Here is an 18,763-nt window from a genome sequence, read left to right on the forward strand (position 1 = left end):
TCTGTGGACCCAGAGGTTCCAGAAGTTCATAGTCCATCAGATATGGAGCCTAGACAAAAGGCTGCAGGTAGGCACAGGTGCACTGACTCAGGCTTAGCCTGGGCCTTCCCTGAGCTTCGCAGGACATAAAATTCACCTGGGCTGTTTATTATTCTCATTCTTGGTCACAGCTCCATCTTTAGTCCAGAACTATCAAATGGAACCTAAATGATCATGGGCCACATTTCCATCAGTAGGACAAAATATATTTAAAAATAATTATTTTGTAATAATTATGAACTCACAAGAAGTTGTAATAATAGTACAGAGAGTTCCGTGTCCCCTTCACCCGAGAAGTACGTTTTGAAAAACAAGTTAGGATTGACTTACAGAATCCTGATAAGGTTAATGCTCTAGATCCTTCTGAGCAATCAGTAATCTTTCTCTGCATTTGTTAGAGACGGGCAACTGTTACTGTACTTTCAAATACAGAAGGCAAATATTAATACAAAGGCCTTATTTTTGGTGACCGAAAACCAAAGGACTTGGGACTAAACATTCTTGGCTTTTAAAATTTCACTTCTCTTCCTCTGGGTCGTTAGCGTTTTAACCCTTCTGAAAACTCATCACCAACTGTTTTAAAGCATGACATCACCTGAGAACCCCTGATGAGGCACTTTGCAGAATATCAAGCCTGAAGACATGAGCCTTTTAAAATAGAACGAAATCTCGTTGTTGGCAGTGAGGCTAACATAGATCATTGAACTCTGTTGTGACATCTGGGTTCTGCACTGGCTTCGCCACTCCTGGATCGTGAGTCTCTTAATTTATCTGCTTGTCCTTTGTCAGACAGGAATAGGAGCAGCAGCCCATCCTCAGTCCTTCTTTGCCAGGGTATTCATTTCTTTGAAAGCCTGAAAAGGCTCCATGGAGTACATTGAAAGCTATGGCTACACGGTGGTTGCATCAGACAAGTCACTAGCATCAGAACAAACATATTCTACTTCTGTCATCCCAGCCCAAAGGGCAGAACCAGGCATAGACCCAGGCCCTATTATCCTGAGCAGACTGTCACATGCAGGCCATATGGCAGCCTCAGCAGGTCATCTAGTAGAATAAGCCAGTGTTCCACAGCCAGGCTGAGTCCTTTGGCATCTGGGTCATCCCTTGGAACCTTGAGCCCTTCCTTTGTCTAGAATGGCTCCTTTTCCTGGAGGCTGAAGGGGAGGAGCCTGGCCTGGCTGGGATATGTGTATGGAGGAGATAACCAAAAAAGAAGGCTTTTAATTTCTCTTGTCAGTTAGCCTTGAAAGCCCTTCAGTTCCCCTGAAAAAAGGAGACAGCATTGTTCATTTCTGCCACAACAATCTCCTGCTGCGTGTGTGTGTATGTGTGTACATATATACACACACATTACAAATGGTGTAAACGACATACCATACACAAATACAAAATAGTTTTGTATTTTTAGTAGAGATGTGCTTTCACCATGTTGGCCAGGCTGGTCTCGAACTCCTGACCTCAAGTGATCTGCCCACCTCAGCCTCCCAGACTGCTGGAATTACAGACGTGAGCCACCGCGCCCGACCTAATTATTGAATTCTTATCAGGCACAAGGGGTTTGGCTACATGCTTTACATAGGTTATCACATTCTATATATATATAGAGAGAGAGAGTAGAAGGTTCCTTATGCATTATATTTTCACAAAGCAAGTTATTATCTTGATATCTTAAGAGGCTGATATATTTTGTCATCTTCCTGGATAGCAGATTTTCTGCTTATGTATCAGGCTCATATTCTCATTAGTTTCTTGTATTATTTTCACTTTTAATGAGGATTGTTTCTAGGACAATTTTGCTTTAAAATGAATGTTATTCAATTTGAGTTAGGGCAGACAGGCAAAAACTTGTAGGCAAATTGTCGCTAGAATTGTGGTCCCCAGAGCAATGGTTCTGATCAGAGGTCAGATCCTGGGATTCTTGTCCAGGTTTGCTTAGAATTGGCAAAGACAGGTTAGATCCTGTTTTCTGTCCCTTCCTACCCAACTCTTGTTAAGTTCAGTTCCTTTTTGAATTATTAATATGTGACCAAAGTATTACTGATTCAGATATTCGTGTGCTTTGCTTTAAGAAAATCCAGACTTAAAGTGAAAACCTTGCATAAGAGGTTTTTAATTTTCAGAAAACTTAAGTCGACAGCTTTATCATGTACATAAAATATAACTCAAATAAAATTGACCCAACTTTGAGTAAGGCACTGATTTTAAGAGCAAGGCATTAATAAGGATCACCCAGACTTCCATAGCCTCAGCCCCCCCTTTCTTCTCTCCCATGGTATCTACTGCCACCTGCGTTTTTTTCTCTTCTGTCAAAATCCAGCATGTTCTGATTCGCTGGGTAAGATCAGATCTTATAAATGTCTTCATACTGGTTTCTGGCTTATGGTATGTTCTATCGTTACTTAATTTATAACTGGAAAAAAGGCCATTGGCCAAAGAAAAGAATTTCCCATTGCAGAATTTCAGGCATAACCCAGCCATTAGTCAAGCTGATTTTCATTTTATATTTGTTTGTTAGGTAGTGAAGAGTCACATAGGATCCTTCTCTGCCAGTCCCATATACCCACCTCTAATCTCAGGAATAGCCCTGCTTTTCTTCCCTTTGCTCTGGGAAAGCTGCAAAGTAAGCAGGAATTTCAGTAGTGGAAGTGGGGTGGTTGACAGAAATCATTTAGTTATTTGGCCTGTGTTGCCCATTTCTGGTGGGCAGTTTGTTAATGATGGGTAGGTGTGAAAAGAGGCATCTGTTGCCTTTTATAGAGAACCTCTTGGTTTTGCAGCACCTGAAGCTCATGAACTGGAGGCTAATGAGGATGCCGTGCCAGTGCTGCAGGAGAATGATGGTAGACTCAAGATTCGCTGTTGGGTTGATGGTGGAGAGCTGTTCATTTTGATGTGGCCTGTGTGCCACAGCGGAGTCCTGTCAGTGTTCTGCCTTCTTTCTTTATTCCTCCATTCATTAAGTATTTACTGAGGACCTGCCAGGTGCCAGGCCCTGCGTCTGATCCTGGCAGTAAAGAGGAAAATGATCCCTTGAGTAGCACAGCCCCGAGAAAATGTGAAAATCAGTAACATTGCTGTGAAGTGATAAGTTCTGCAATAGAAGTATTTATACAATATCATAGTATGACTAGCTGTCCTGAACGGAGCAGTGTGGCTGAAGAGGGAAGAATGAGAAAGGGGAGAGGGCCAGGTAAGTTTTGAGCTGGTGAATAGACAGTTTTCAAGAAGGACATTTTAGAAAGAATAGCGTGTGCCAAAGACACTGCTTTGGGATCCAGGTGGGGACGTATCAGTAGGTGAAATGGAGAAGCTGGCAAGAATAGAATTGTGACGGATCTTGTAAATCTTGGAAATGAATTTAGACTTTACACATTGGCCTTCGGGAACCATTAAAGTGCTTTTAGACAGGGATGTAACTTGATAGCATTTGTGTTTTAGAAAGATCATTCTGGTGGCATTGTGGAGAATGCACTAGAGGTCTAGGAGAACAGAAACCAATGAAGAGTCAATTCTAGACCAATGAAGAGATAGAAGCAATGGGACGTACTGCCAGGTTCAAAGGAGAGGATGATGGAGAGGGGGCCGTCTAGGAAGACTCCCAGGCTTAAAACACAAGTGCCTGAGAAGGATATGAAAAATAGCAATAACAATAATAATAGTTGTAAATCTTTTTTTTTTCTTTTTCTTTTTTTGGAGATAGAGTTTCACTCTTGTCGCCCAGTCTGGAGTGCAGTGGCACGATCTCAGCTCACTGCAACCTCCGCCTCCCGGGTTCAAGCAATTCTCCTGCCTCAGCCCCTCGAGTAGCTGGGATTACAGGCACACACCACCATGCCTGGATAATTTTTGTATTTTTAGTAGAGATGTGGTTTCACCATGTTGGCCGGGCTAGTCTCGAACTCCTGACCTCAAGTGATCTGCCCACCTCGGCCTTCCAGATTGCTGGGATTACAGACGTGAGCCACCGCACCCAACCTAATTATTGGATTCTTATCAGGCACAAGGGGTTTGACTACATGCTTTATATAGATTATCTCATTCAATCATCATAATAATATTAGTGCTATTATTATCCTCATGGCAGGCAGGAAAACAAGAAAGTTTGAAAGTGAAGTAACAGGCCCCAAGTCACATGGCTGGTAAATGGTAGTGCTTACATTTGAAGCCAGGTACTCCGAGCTCTAAACCTATGCTCTGCAGGAAATTCAGCAGGAGGAGACATCAAGGCAAAGTATCTTAAGTTCAGTTTTAGACTACTGAATTGAAATTGCCTATATTTTACCAAGGTCAAAATATCTAGCGGGGAGTTGGACAGCTGGATTGGAAGTGAGGAGTGTGGTGTGTGCTGGACGTGTGATCTGAGATTAGGGAACTGGTGGTAGTGAAGAAGGTAGGTGTCATGTGAGCACATCTCTAGAGACCCGGGATGGAACTGGGAAGAACGACATCCAACGGGCAAGCATGTTAAGACAAATTTGGGAAGACGATGAAAAGGAGCAGCTAGAGAGATGGGGAGAACTAGGGGAGTCAGAGGTGGAGTTTGAAGATCGGATGGAATGACCAGTGAGATTAAATGCCTCAAGGAGATGAAGGAAGATTTAAAATGAGGATTGCCTTGGATTTGGCAATTAGGTGGTTGATGCATAGACATTAAAGTTAGGCTAGAGTAGGCTACAAATATAATGAAAAGTGAGAAAATGGAGAATATGGACTCAGGCTTCTCTTCAAAGAAGCCTGGCTGAGAAAGGAAGTGGGAGAGAGAGAAAGCAGAGGCAGCCTCAAGGTCAGGGGAATGGCTGTTTGTTTATGATGATAGTGACTCGAAATGCTTGGATGTTGAGGAGAAAGAACCCTGGAGCAGTGCGAATTACACCAGGATGTGTATCCCACTAGATAGGGGAAGTAGGAATCCCTCCAGCTGTCAGGAGAACATGGATTCTTAGAGAAAAAACAGGTTTCTACAGTTGTAATTTAGCAGCCTGCTTGTATTGCATAAAATCAGTCCAGATTCGTGAAGTGACTTGTCTCTGGCCACCTAGCCAGTCTGTGACCCCAGATCTCCTAGTTCTTGGCCTCTTTCCTCTCTTGCTGTCAGTGTCGGTGGGAGAAGAATCATCCCTGATTTGTTCCTCATGGTGTGAGTCTCCACTGCTCCTATCAGAATGCACATCTTCACAGATTCTGATGTGTCAGCAGGGCTTCGGCTGTGTGGAAGGTGAGTCACAGAGCTGCTTCGTCATTTCCTCCACATGCCATGGGGCAGAGTTTTAGGTGGTTAATTATAAAGTGTCAGTAACATAACAGTGCTAGAATCTTCTTCCTCTAACCTGGGAACTCACATTCCCAGCAGGAGGAAGGGTCTCAGAGTCAAGGGCCTTTCAGCAATCTCCTTATGGCCCACAGTGAGAGAGGATGTATGTATTTGTTCAGACTTGGCACCTGCACACAGAACCTGTGTGCATGAGGTAGGGGTGGGAGTAGGGGAGTAGCAGTGGTGATTTCTTAAATGGAAAAGCCTCTGCTCCTTTAAAACACCACATCAGCCAAGAGTTACTTAGTGAGCCTGGAGGCAAGGAGCACCCATGCTTTTCAGAAGGGCCCAGGGTAGCCTGCCCCAGCTCTACTTAGGGGTCTCCTGGAATCTGTTTATATATAGTGATGATTAATAACCTAGTCTTCTTACCATGCATGGAAGGTGAAAGAAGGCCTGCAATTCAGTGGATATTACCTTCTTCTATTCCAAAGCTTGTGGTGTCAGCCAAGCTGTTATACCATTCTGATTAAATACTGACAGTGATCATTAAGATCTAAAGCCCTGCCCAGAACACACTGCTTAGAATCTAGGCACACGAATGCTATATAAACCTAAACCTCCCTTTTATAGTTGATGTTAAGTTATAACCCTCCTTGTCTTGGTAGGCTCCAAGGTATAGCAATCAACGTGCTTCTCTTTGCTCTCTCTCAACTTACCTAAACCCACTGCTCCTTTTTTGTTTAGTCTCAGGAGGCTCTCATGATCCATAGTTGGTAAATGGATAATTCCTGTAACGCCAGGTGCCATCATTCTCATTGACTACAGTGTGAGCAGTGCCCCCTGAAATGTCCTAGACTACAGAGTGAATGGTTCTCTTTGTACCACAGATCTAGTTCCACCCCCTCTTCTTCCTTTAGTTAGTTACAGCATTCTCAGCTAAAAGAGTCCACGCTCTTGGGAAGTGGAAGTGCCGGGGGCCCATCCCCCCTGGGTCTGCTGTCCTCTGTTGTTTGTTTAGCGGTATTAAATCAATCTAAATTAGACTGGAGTCCAAAATGCTAACCTTGCACTAAGAGATTCAGCGGGGAGGTGGTGATTCAGGACACATGGTTCATTCTTCTGTTTATTCCTTTATTCACAGGTGATTCACAGTTGTCTTGGGAATTGACAACTGTGAGATATACTTGACCCAAGGCACTGAAAAAATCTTCCCTAGTTTCTGAAAAGTTAGAGGGACTTAACTAGGCCAAGGACGGGAGGCAGAAAGGGCCATCTAGAGGGAAAGCAGGAGCAAGGCTTGGTAGGTGGCATGACATATTCCAGGGCTCAAAACAGAGGCAGGGTGGTAGAAGCACAGGAAAAAGAGGGATAAAGGCCCAAGGTGAGACAGGACTCCTTGTGAGAGGGGGCACGACTCAGAACCTGAAAAGCCTTGAAGGCCACATTTAAAAGATTTGGGCTCCATCCTAGGAGTAATAGAAGGTTACTGGAGGATTATGAGATGCCGTGATTAGGTATATATTCTGAAAAGATCATTCTTGTTGTATCTAGAAAACGAATGGGAGATAAACAGGCAGACAGAGAGGTGGGTAAACCATCAGAAGAATGTGGTATGAGGAAAAGCAAGGAAAGGCGGTGTTTGGAAAAGCTGTGAACTGTCAACTGCATCTAAAGCTACTGAGCAGTCAAATGAAATAGGACTGGAAAATGTCCATTGCCTTTAGGTACCTGTAGATCATCAGTCTCTACTGAGAGAGGAGCTAGAACACAGAAAGTAGAAGAATGAGCAGGAGGTGAGGAAATTATAGCAGAAGAGCAAAATTTGTTTCAGTGCCAGTAAAGAGCAGTGAAGACCCCGGTGATAGCTTGAGTGGGCTCAGGGCTACAGAAGGTATTTTCCTTTTGTGTGTGTGATGAGGGAGACATGGACACATTTCAATGCTGATGGACAGTATTTAATTGGTTAAGAGTTACAGAAAACACCAAAAAGAGAGAAATATAATCAGCGTCTTTTTATTCCAGAAAAGAGTGAAGAGATTGGATTTAAAGTGTATGGGGGGCCGGGCACGGGGGCTCACACCTGTAATCCCAGCATTTAGGGAGGCCAAGGTGGGCAGATCACTTGAGATCAGGAGTTTGAGACCAGCCTGGCCAACATGATGAAACCACACCTCTACTAAAAATATAAAAATTAGCTGAACGTGGTGGTGCACACCTGTAATCCCAGCTACTTGGGAGGCTGAGGCAGGAGAATTGCTTGAACCCAGGAGGCGGAGGTTGCTGTGAGCCAAGGTTGCACCACTGCACTCCACCCTGGGTGACAGAGCAAGACATTGTCCAAAAAAAAATAATAATAAAATAAAAATTTTAAAAAGCACATGAAAAAGAGTTGATGTATTTGGCAATGGGAAAGGAGAAAACGGAGGAAGCTCCCATGTTACAGCTTTCATGTTCTATGTGAAGTAAGCTGTGGGTCAGGAGGAAAGAATGTAAGTAGCAGAGTATGGAGACAGATCAGGGCCTTAAAGAAAGTGGGAAGTTTACATTTATGGATTCGGGGAGTGGTCTAATATAATTGAGAAACATAGGATCTCCATGGAGTTTTTGATGCTATTTGTAGTTGATGACAAAGAATTCTGTTATATTACTAGCGACTTGTCCCAGAGTGTGGTTGTCTCAACTAGTGCTCAGCTGCTCTGGGGAAGGTGCAGAAGGTGAGTGGCAGAGTTCATTCGAGGTTAAGATGTTGCAAGAAAAGCTGACAAGGACACAGAGGATGGAGAAGTCAGCAGCACAGGCAGAATAATGGACATGATTGACTATTGACTATTGTACCTAAGATGGATAAAGAGGTATGTCAAAATCAGAGAAGACTAATGACCAGCAGAGAAGAGAACAGTTAGTGGGCTGAAGGTCCTGATGAGAAGAAAGTAGAGCAGTATGAGCAAGCTGGAAGAACAAGAGGATAGCATCAGAGCACACGATGCTTTACTTTATGATTCTGAGGCGGAAATCCCCATATGGAACCATGGGCTGAGGCTAGTAAAGTCTTTGTAAAGCTAGAGAACGTGATTGGGAAACTATCAGGTAAAAGAGAGGAGGAGGGGCAGGACTTATACCAAAGACTTTTTGTAAGATCATGGAGGCACAAGGTCTGGAAGACTCATCAGGAAACTAAAAGGAAGCAACTCCACATTCAGATCCTGAGGCAGGAGGAGTAGGAGAGTCTAAGCAGATCCTCTTTGCATAGTGACATCTTGGGACGAGAGCTAGGGGATAGCTTTCAAATCAACATGGTTTCTCTCTGGGTTCTTTGGGCTAGTGATAAAGTAGGTCTACCCCATTTCTACATTCTCATTTCCTTTGAGCTATCTAGTTTTCAGGAAGACAAAGACTGTGTACCACTTTCTCCATCTGGGATTTGTTAATTTCAAATTTGGCTACTATGCTGTAAACATAAAAAGAACTTGTGGCCAGATATGGTGGCTCACGCCTGTAAACCGAGCATTTTGGGAGGCCCAGGTGGGAGAATCACTTGAGGCCAGAAGTTCAAGACCAGCCTAGGCAACGTAGTGAGACCTCATCTCTACTAAAAGTACAAAATAAATTTTTTTTAAGTTTAAAAATTTGCATTAACCTTCCCTATAAATTCCCCTGCCCAAAGAACTTGCCTTCAATATTTCTTTTAGTTTGTATCTGGTAACAACAAATCTTTGAGTTTTTATTTGTATAAAACATCTTTATTTTGCCTTCATTTTAGAAGACTATTTTTACAGGTTGTAGAATTCTAGGCTCGAAATTTATTTTCTTTCAGCAACTTAAAAATGTCATTCTATGGCCTGCTGGCTTCCATTGTTTCTACTGATAAGTCAGCTGTCTGTATTATTCTTGCTTTTTGGAAGGTAATATATCTTAGTGTTCAATATTTTAAAAATTTTTCCTTGTTTCAACATTTTGAGTATAATGTGTCTTAACTGTTATTTCCTTATATTTAGAACTTCTTAGAATTTCTTGAATGTGTGGCTTATAATCTTATATCGGTTTTGAAAATGTGCGCAGCCATTATCTTGTAAAATATTGCTTCTGTCCATTTCTCTCTCTGCAGTCTCAGGGACTCCAGTATGTTAATTCTTTCACAAAATCCTATGTCTCTTACTCTCTTGTCTGTCTTTTTCAAACTTTTTGCTCTCCATATTTCTGTCTGATAATTTCTATTTGTTTGTCTTGTTACTCACTAATCTTCTCTTCACCTCTGGCAAATATGTTGCTAAACACATCTATTAAGAAGATGTGTTATTTATTGTGCCTTTTTTTTTTTGAGACACTCTCTCTTTGTCACCTAGGCTGGAGTTCAGTGGTGCAATCTCAGCTCACTGCAACCTCTGCCTTCCCGGTTCAAGTGATTCTTCTGCCTCAGCCTCCTGAGTAGCTAGGATTACAGGCGTGTACCACCATGCCTGGCTACTTTTTGTATTTTTAGTACAGAAAGGGTTTCACCATGTTGGTCAGGCTGGTCTCGAACTCCTGACCTCGTGATCCACCCACCTCGGCCTCCCAAAGTGCTGGGATTATAGGCATGAGCCACCGCGCCCAGCCTTGTTGTTGAATTTTTATTTAATTCTTTTTTATAGATTCCAGTTCTCTGGTGAAATTCTCCATCTTGTCATCTTTTTTTCTTGGACAAAAAAAGCACAGTTATTTTCAAAACATATATTTGGTAACTCTAATATCTGGGTTACCCGTGGGCCTATTTCTATTGTGTTTTTTTTTTCTCTCTCTCAGTTGCAGTTTTTGGAATTTCTGATAATTTCTACTTGAATGTTGAGCAATGTATGTAAATAATTGTAGTCTCTGGATGATGTTATCTTTTTCTCAAGAAGTGTTATCTTTTCCGGCAAGCAGCTGGAGTGGGAGATTATATCCATTCAGTCTGGGACTTAGCTTACTGGATTGGATTGGAATTTTTGTAAATCATGGTTTACCTCACATTTTTCTCCTCTTCTAGAGTGTAGCTTGTCAGGGGGCAAGATGATAGCCTTTGGTTATTTACTGGTACTCCCTTCTTGGTGGGTCCAAAACTTGTGACTGCCAGAAATTTGACTTTTCTTTATAGCTATACTCTCATTTTTATAGAGCCTTAAGCTCTATGAAATTAGCAAACATAAAATTATAAAAATGTAACAGTATATTATAATATAAATATAATAATATATTATGTATAATAATATAAACGTAAATATTATATAAAATCATCAAATCTCCATAAGGCAAAATCAAATGCTGAGTTTGGGGCTAAGCTCCATGTACCTCCCTTTTCCCAAGTATCCTGTCACTCATGCCCTGGTTATTCTGGCAGCTCTGAACTCCCATTAAGAGCTTTCCTCATCATATTTAGTATTTAACATTAACAGTGTATGGGAGAAGTTCATATAAAATACCAAAAACTGAATAAACATACCTAGTCAGGCATTCTTGCTCTCTGACTGTGTCACAAACAGGAATGACTTCATGTGGGAATGTTCTTTACCCTAAGCTTGCATGTGAGGAAGACGGTTTCCTCTTTTTAGGAGGCCTGTCCCTCTGTGAAGCTGTGCCTTATCCTCTAAGAATGCTCCTGTCGTTGTTAGGACGGTATACATAAACAGTTTGGCAAATATCTGTACAAGATGAAGGAATGAACATTGCTTTTGTTTTCCACCTTTTTGTGAGACAGGACGTAACCAGAATAGACATGATGATATTCACTAAAATTTACTAAAGACTTACTGTGGAGCAGGCTCTGTGTTAGATGCTTTGTACTGATTATCTCATTTAATCCTAAACAGAGCCTATGAGGTAATAAAGATAGTTATTCCCATTTCATATTTGATGAAACTGGGGCTTAAAGAGATGAAGTTAATTTAAACAGGGTCCAAGAACCAGGAAGTAAATGGCACAAACAAGTTTGAACTCAGATTTTTCTAATCTTCAAGATCCATGTTTTTTTTTCCAACATTTCATCCTGCTGCTTGGCCTGCCCTTTTTCAACATAACTAGTATCATGATTTCACTGACCCCTGGACTCCTGATACATCTTCTTATATAAAGTCAGAGCTAAGTAGTCTGAGGGATTTACATGCAAAGACATCCCCTTTCTGGTACATTGCTTTCAGGTATTTCCAGATTCTTCCCTCCCCGACCCATCCTTTGAAATATGTATCACATTAAATGCCTCCATTTATAACTACTATGGCAAGTCTGAATGTATTTTTTTTTTCAAAAATACAGCTTTATGCAGAGACAGGAAGCAGTTAGTGGTAGGGCTTTATTTTGGGAGGATTAGAGTGGTAGGGGGTGGGGCATGGGGAGAAATTGCTTTCTGCAGTGTCAGATGAATGAGTTATAGGAAATGATAGCTCAGCCAGCAGCTTGGTGCTTGCTAGTGAGTCAGCAGTGATTCCATCCTCAGCCCCAGTGCTGGGATCACAGCTGAGAGACACTCTTCCTGTTGAGGGCTCCTCCCCGCCCACTGTCTGGGACATGGAGGCTCTGCTTACCTGATGTGAGCCATTCAGTTACCTGTCACGGAGGAGAAGGAGACACAGAACAGTCTTTTTGTTTCAATGCAGATGTTTCTACACGTCTTTGGGATTAATTGGTATTTCTAATTCTTTTTCCTGATATCCAACAGAAAGATTCAGTGACTTTCCATCTAGAGAATGATGATGTTTGGGACCGGTGTCAAAGCAGAAGCTAGTTCTTAGGGCAACATTTTTTACTTTTATACTACTTCAACTTTAGAAGGTATTTATAAATGATCAAAACAGTATGGAAAAGCAAGACAGGAAGACACTCCTTCAGAAAAAGGGGTAAACAAGGAAAAACCATCTTGTCAGGACAATGGAAACCATGTAGAGGTAGTAAAAAACTAGAACCAAATCATTGTGGTTGTTGGGGTAGGATAGTAGGATTATCGGTGATTGCTTTTTTGTTTTGTTTTATTACTTTATTTTCCAGGTCCAATACATAGGCACATGTTGTAAAATTTGTTCTATAAGTAGTCCTTTAGTGTTTTAAAATAACTAGTTGTGAAAAATAACTGGCCAAATAACTTTAATATTTTAGGATATCTTTTCCCCAAGCCCTGATGAGACTCTTAAAGTCAATCTAGTCATACCCAGGATTTTCTAGTAGGAAATGGGTAGAGAGGTCTAACTTTTCTCAGAATTTCCTATGTGCCAGGCATTAGCTTCCTTTTCACTCAGAAGGTGCTATTATCCATATTTTACAGATCAAGAAACTAATGCTCAAAGAGATTGAAGGAACGTTCCCAGGCCAATTGTTAGTATGTGGTATAATTTCATCCATGCCCAAGTCCTACTGACTCCAAAGTCCACACTCTTTTAACTTTAGTACAAAATGATGCCACCACAGTTTCCATTCCACCTGCTTTTTGTAAGGCAGTTTAAATGCGTTAACGTACTGCTGGATTGATCGTCCACGAAAAAAAACTGTTGGAATATATTATTCTCTTTCTGAAAAACTGGGACTCTAAAATTCACATATACTTGACTTGTACTTTAGTTAGAGAAATATTTAGAGCATTGGATAGCATGCATATCTGTGTGCTTCACCTGAAGTCCATAAAAAAGGCACAGTAAGTACCTGATTTAGTGATTGGACTCCCCTGGAATTTGCAGTGACTCTCATGATCTCTCCTAAAGTTCTTAGATACGTAAGACTGATGATAAAGTAAATGTTTTGTTGTTCAGAACAGTAGCTGGAAGTGACAGTTTTGGTTGAGGGAGGGGTGTATTGTTGCAAAGTAGAACACTTACAGCTTCACAAAAATATCCATCTCATTGGCCAAACAGGGCCCTCATTTATCTTTTTGATAAGCTAATAACATTTAAAGATCTCTTAAATTTTTTACTGTTATTATAATGCAATTAATGCTGTGTTTTGATGGCTTTATTGAGGTATTGATATATAACAAATTGCACGTATTTAATGTACAATTTGATTAAATTTAACACCTATGAAACATCACTTCAATAAAAATGATGAATATATCCATTTTCCCAAACAGGTTTTTGTAATGCTGTATAAAAAAAATTCAGTCATTTATGTTCCCCTTTCCATTTGGTGAAAATGAGCCTGGACAGGGACCCAGATTATGTGAGTCTGGACTCCAATCTTGCCTTAACTAGCTCCACACAATTCAGTGAGCCCTTTAATTATTTTTGGCCCTTGGATTTTCATCTGAAAAAATGAGGGGGTTGGACTAGATGGTCCCTAAGGACCCCTACAGCTCTGAAGTTCAATAAAGCTAAAACGACTGGTGTACTTAGGGTATTGGTTTGTGTCCAAATGGTTTTATGTAAAAACGTGGACTTCCCTAGTGGCCTGGTGTCAGCTGTGCCACTTCATCCCTGCCTTGCTTTGCTTGATTGGCTATCATGGAATCATTGTATTTCTTTTAATTCCCTTTCACCCTGATTCAGGGTCATTCATGTCATTGTCTCCATGTTGGTCTTGCTAAGCATAGGGAAATACTCGACTTAAGAATTTAGGGCTAATGCTTGGGTAATGCTGGGAATTTGGCAACACCATAAGCAAAGAGCTGAGGAGGGATTATGACAGGATCATCAGCCCTCTGGCTATTTTTGAGGCAGCTTGAGCATTTTATGGGGGGCAGAGACAAGCTGTATTAGATATATTTCAGGACTGGGGGAAGGGAAGAGGATTGGAATTTAATTAAAATTCTGATCCCAACTTTGCCCATCTTCTTGCCAAGTCAGCAGCTAGCATTTCTGTTCATGGTTCTGGTGACTCTGCTGTGATGACATACGATTACCTCCAAAATTCTTGTGAATTTGCTGAAAACTTCAATATGCTCAACCAGATGCTTTAATCAGGACTGGCATGCTGCCATCTTTTGCCTGTGTTTTTGGCGATACCTAATCAACCACTGCCAGCATTCCTGGTGGGAGAGGGGATTTGGAGGGAGCTGATGGTGAAAACTGAGCTGATGACAAACAAGAAACCTATTTCATTGCAGCATAGCGATCTTTCCAAATTGCTTCTGTTTTCCAGGTAGCTCAGTAGCATTTCTGAGCAGGGGCTACCCTGACTTCACCTTGGCCCACCATGAGGGTCTTCCTGCTTTGTGCCTACATACTGCTGCTGATGGTTTCCCAGTTGAGGGCAGTCAGCTTTCCTGAAGATGATGAACCCCTTAATACTGTCGATTATCACTGTAAGTCGTCTCAAGAACAGTCTTCTATTCTGAGAAGGAAGCTTTTCTGTTTTTCATTTTCTAAGCATGTTCATTTTCAGAAAGAGGCAGAGATTTTTTATGTCTTAAACATGAATTTGCATCTGAATTTATCAGTAATCATGTCCTAGTGTTTGGAGAAAACGGGACAGTTTTGTTGGGCGCTTTTCTACAGCAACCTGTATATAGGTTATATATGTTGAGTTAAAAGAAAAAGACCATTTGCTGACATTCACTGCCTTTTATTCATTTATATTCAAGACCTTAAGAGAGGAATTTAGTTAAAACCCTTCTACAACAAGTATATACGGCTAATCAATGCTGTTTATTGATCCCTCAGCTCCATAATCCTGAATGATGGTTTAGCCCATTTTTACTTGCAGATTCAAGGCAATATCCGGTTTTTAGAGGACGCCCTTCAGGCAATGAATCGCAGCACAGGCTGGACTTTCAGCTGATGTTGAAAATTCGAGACACACTTTATATTGCTGGCAGGTAATTTTTCCTCTCATTGGTTTATTAGATTAAAATTCTTTTCTCTAGTGGTGCTTGCATTAATGTGTCTAGTTCATGAAAAACTAATATGTGATTGTGATCAAAAATTGCAAGTAGCCAGAAATATTCACTGAGAAGAGTCAGTGTTGTGTACCAGGAACAAAATACAAAGCTCAAGCCTTCAGCGGTGCTATTTTATTACTGCCATCAAGAAATCATACACCATTCTTTTTTCCTAAAGCAGCAGGGGAAAAAAAAAACCTTTCTTTATGCGTTTTTAACTTAGAATTATTCAAGCAAATATCAGAAATATGTCTGTGCTAATACCAAGCAGCAGTTTGACCCATGCCTGGAGAGAAGAGCTTACTTCGCGCTCTGACTACAGTGATGTATAAAAGCATCTCACTAATGAAAAAGTACTCTTTGTTGACTTTGTTTGAGACAGAGAAAATCCAGATGATCTCTAAAACACAATAAAGGCAGATCTGTAAAAATAAAATAAGAAGCAGCTTAACATTTTTATGTATTCACATGATATGTTTTATTGCCTTATTTCCAATAGGGATCAAGTTTATACAGTAAACTTAAATGAAATGCCCAAAACAGAAGTAATACCAAGCAAGGTGAGCAACTGTAGTTGGCAAATTTATTTACATTCCCTCTGAACCTGATTAATTTTTCCACTCCCTCCCCCGAAAATGTTCCCATTTAAAAACTGAACTTTGGTTTTGCTTGATTAATACAGAAACTGACATGGCGATCAAGACAACAGGATCGAGAAAACTGTGCTATGAAAGGCAAGCATAAAGTGAGTTAAACAGACAAATGTTTGCTAGATTTAGTCTTTCTGTGGGCTTGATACCACAGTGCCAGCACGTTTGAATGTCTGATATTAATGTTACTACTACTTTCTTTAGGATGAATGCCACAACTTTATCAAAGTATTTGTTCCAAGAAACGATGAGATGGTTTTTGTTTGTGGTACCAATGCATTCAATCCCATGTGTAGATACTACAGGGTAAGTATACTTTATGCGATATGCTTCTTTTGATCAACTTTTCTCCCTTCACTGGTATGCTGTTAGAGTTGAAACCTTTCTGCTTTCCAGTAATTTGTTTTATCTCTAGTGCTATGAAAGAATAAAGACAGAATTCTTCAAATGGAATTTTAATACAAATAAAACAGTATTGCCTTCAGACAGGCACATTGAATAGATATGACACTGGCTATTTATTTTTCTTTTGTAGTTGAGTACCTTAGAATATGATGGGGAAGAAATTAGTGGCCTGGCAAGATGCCCATTTGATGCCAGACAAACCAATGTTGCCCTCTTTGCTGGTAAGATCCTCTAGCCTAATGAATATAAATGATTAATGACATTGAAGGCAAAAAAGGAATGTAATGGAAGAGTAGAAGTTAATAACTTGGATACCCACCTTGATCTAAGTGTTCGAAAGGCTAAAATCTATGCACAAATTTCCAGAAAAAAAGAAAAAATTAAGGACAAGGATATTTCAGTGCACACTATAAGTATTATGACACCCTGTTGTTAACTAGGCCAGTGACTCCAGATAAGTTGCTTAACTTTTTGATGCCTAGATCCTTCATCTGTAAAATTAGATAATCCCATGGCTGACCTGTCACACATTGATGTGAGTATCAGGTGCAGCCCTATTTGTATAGATAATGGTAATACTGGTGAGAGCACTGCAAAGGGCATAGCACGCTACTGAAGCAAACACACTGCAGGATAATTATGGTTATCTTACCAAAATTATAACTTTGGTTTCAGATGGGAAGCTGTATTCTGCCACAGTGGCTGACTTCTTGGCCAGTGATGCCGTTATTTATCGAAGCATGGGTGATGGATCTGCCCTCCGCACAATAAAATATGATTCCAAATGGATAAAAGGTACCTTTGAAGAGCAGTGTCGTGGGGTCACCAGGAGAGTGGATGGCCCAAGTGGGGACAGCAGCCACAGCCATCGAGAGGTTCAGCACATGACTTTATATTGTTTATTTAGAACACGTAAACACTGCTTTGGTTGTGAACAGGAGCATTGACAGGGAATGAGGAGACTAGTAGCCACCTCAGGAGAGTAAGTTCATCCAGGTGTTTATCCCAGGTGACCTCAAAAAAAAAGCGGGGGGAGATTTCATCTCTGTGTGTACCAATTTGTCTAACCTTCTAAATGCACATAATACTATTTGCCATTTACCCATCTTGGAAAGTTAACAGAGAGAATCGATTAGTCCGTATGAGAGCCATTTTGTTCTTCAGAGTCTAGAAATCAAGATTTTTTATTTTCAGTGTAAGAGGTTTTCTTCCCTAGTTAAATAGGTTAATGAATAAATCTGTTGAAACAAAGACCTTTGCTATAGTTCAGTTCCCTGTAGGTCTTTTTACAGTCCATTAGCTGACTTTAGAGACGACGGGTTCCCTGAAGCTTGAACACACCCATATTGGGACTCCTCAAAATCATTGGCAGATTGGAGTTCTTGTTGGCTTGAATGTAACTGTGCAACATCTGTCAGTCATGCCTTGCAGTCGGGGTCTTATGCTAATTGAATTATCCTTTAGGAACCAGTTTGTTTTTAATTTTTCTTTCAGAGCCACACTTTCTTCATGCCATAGAATACGGAAACTATGTCTATTTCTTCTTTCGAGAAATTGCTGTCGAACATAATAATTTAGGCAAGGCAAGTGTATGCATTTGGCTTGAATCGTGGACTTGTACTGCATGAAATTGAGACCACTGTGATAGAGTTAAGGATGCTCCCTTGGCATGTTTTCCAGCTCTCAATTCAGTGTACATAGGGCCAACTGCAGAGAGGTGGGTTGCTTGTCATGAGAATAATTGCTGGAAAACATCTGAACAATAACCTGAGTGGGAACACCAGCCTTGAGTTTTGAGAAGATTTCCTTTTTTTTCTGCAGCCACAGAGAGTGTTCTACAGGTACCCTTGAGCTATGGATGCTTTTTTTTTTTTACTCTTTAGAAAATCATTCATAGTCTCTTCTTTCTCAGTGTCAAAAGGCAGGATAGAAAGTAGGGACCCCATTCAATTTTTAGTGTTTCAGTGAAGGCCCATGTGATTTTAAAGTATTGCAACCCCTTCTATGCCAGGTTGAAAGACGACACGTTTCATTAACAATACAGGAAGCAGAGTTGGAGACCAAGTGCTGGAATGGTTTTCATTCAGCAAGGCAGATAGCTCACTTCTTGGGGAGCATGTTTAGCAAAACAGTGGCTCTTTTTTTTTTTTTTCATAGGTGAATCCAGTTTACCTTCTTACTGGACAGACCCCTAGAGAGAAGACTGCTAGATTCTTTTGAACCAGATGTATCTTTAGCATTTTTTGTCCCTCCCTTAAATAGCATCATTTTGTTTCCATTCCTTTCCATGCTCACAACCCCATCGCTTTGCTTCTGTCTGTTGGGCAGGCTGTGTATTCCCGCGTGGCCCGCATCTGTAAAAACGACATGGGTGGCTCCCAGCGGGTCCTGGAGAAACACTGGACTTCATTTCTGAAGGCTCGGCTGAACTGTTCTGTCCCTGGAGATTCGTTTTTCTACTTTGATGTTCTGCAGTCTATTACAGACATAATACAAATCAATGGCATCCCCACTGTGGTCGGGGTGTTTACCACACAGCTCAACAGGTGAGCGCAGGACCCCAGCACTGCACAGATGTTCTGTACATGCCCGTCAGAG

The 18,763-nt window shown here is 41.0% G+C and overlaps 1 protein-coding gene across 50 annotated transcripts in view; it reads left to right on the forward strand.

Moving 5' to 3' along the window:
* SEMA6D (semaphorin 6D) overlaps positions 1–18,763 on the forward strand; it is a 589,994-nt gene that overhangs the window by 561,117 nt on the left and 10,114 nt on the right. For 39 of the 50 annotated variants that reach the window (XM_065547891.1, XM_045395404.2, XM_065547898.1 and 36 more), the window contains 9 exons: positions 14,372–14,534; positions 14,936–15,047; positions 15,610–15,670; positions 15,793–15,855; positions 15,965–16,066; positions 16,296–16,386; positions 16,841–16,960; positions 17,660–17,748; positions 18,494–18,711. In XM_065547891.1, coding sequence (XP_065403963.1) covers positions 14,426–14,534; positions 14,936–15,047; positions 15,610–15,670; positions 15,793–15,855; positions 15,965–16,066; positions 16,296–16,386; positions 16,841–16,960; positions 17,660–17,748; positions 18,494–18,711 — 965 coding nt within the window. In that variant the 5' untranslated portion in view covers positions 14,372–14,425. Of the gene's footprint in view, positions 1–5,137; positions 5,258–14,371; positions 14,535–14,935; positions 15,048–15,609; positions 15,671–15,792; positions 15,856–15,964; positions 16,067–16,295; positions 16,387–16,840; positions 16,961–17,659; positions 17,749–18,493; positions 18,712–18,763 lie in introns of those variants that run through there. The other 11 variants (XM_073998456.1, XM_073998473.1, XM_045395406.2 and 8 more) reach the window with 4 other exon arrangements.

Source organism: Macaca fascicularis, chromosome 7 (genome assembly GCF_037993035.2).
Source record: "Macaca fascicularis isolate 582-1 chromosome 7, T2T-MFA8v1.1".
NCBI classification, from domain to species: Eukaryota; Metazoa; Chordata; class Mammalia; order Primates; family Cercopithecidae; genus Macaca; species Macaca fascicularis.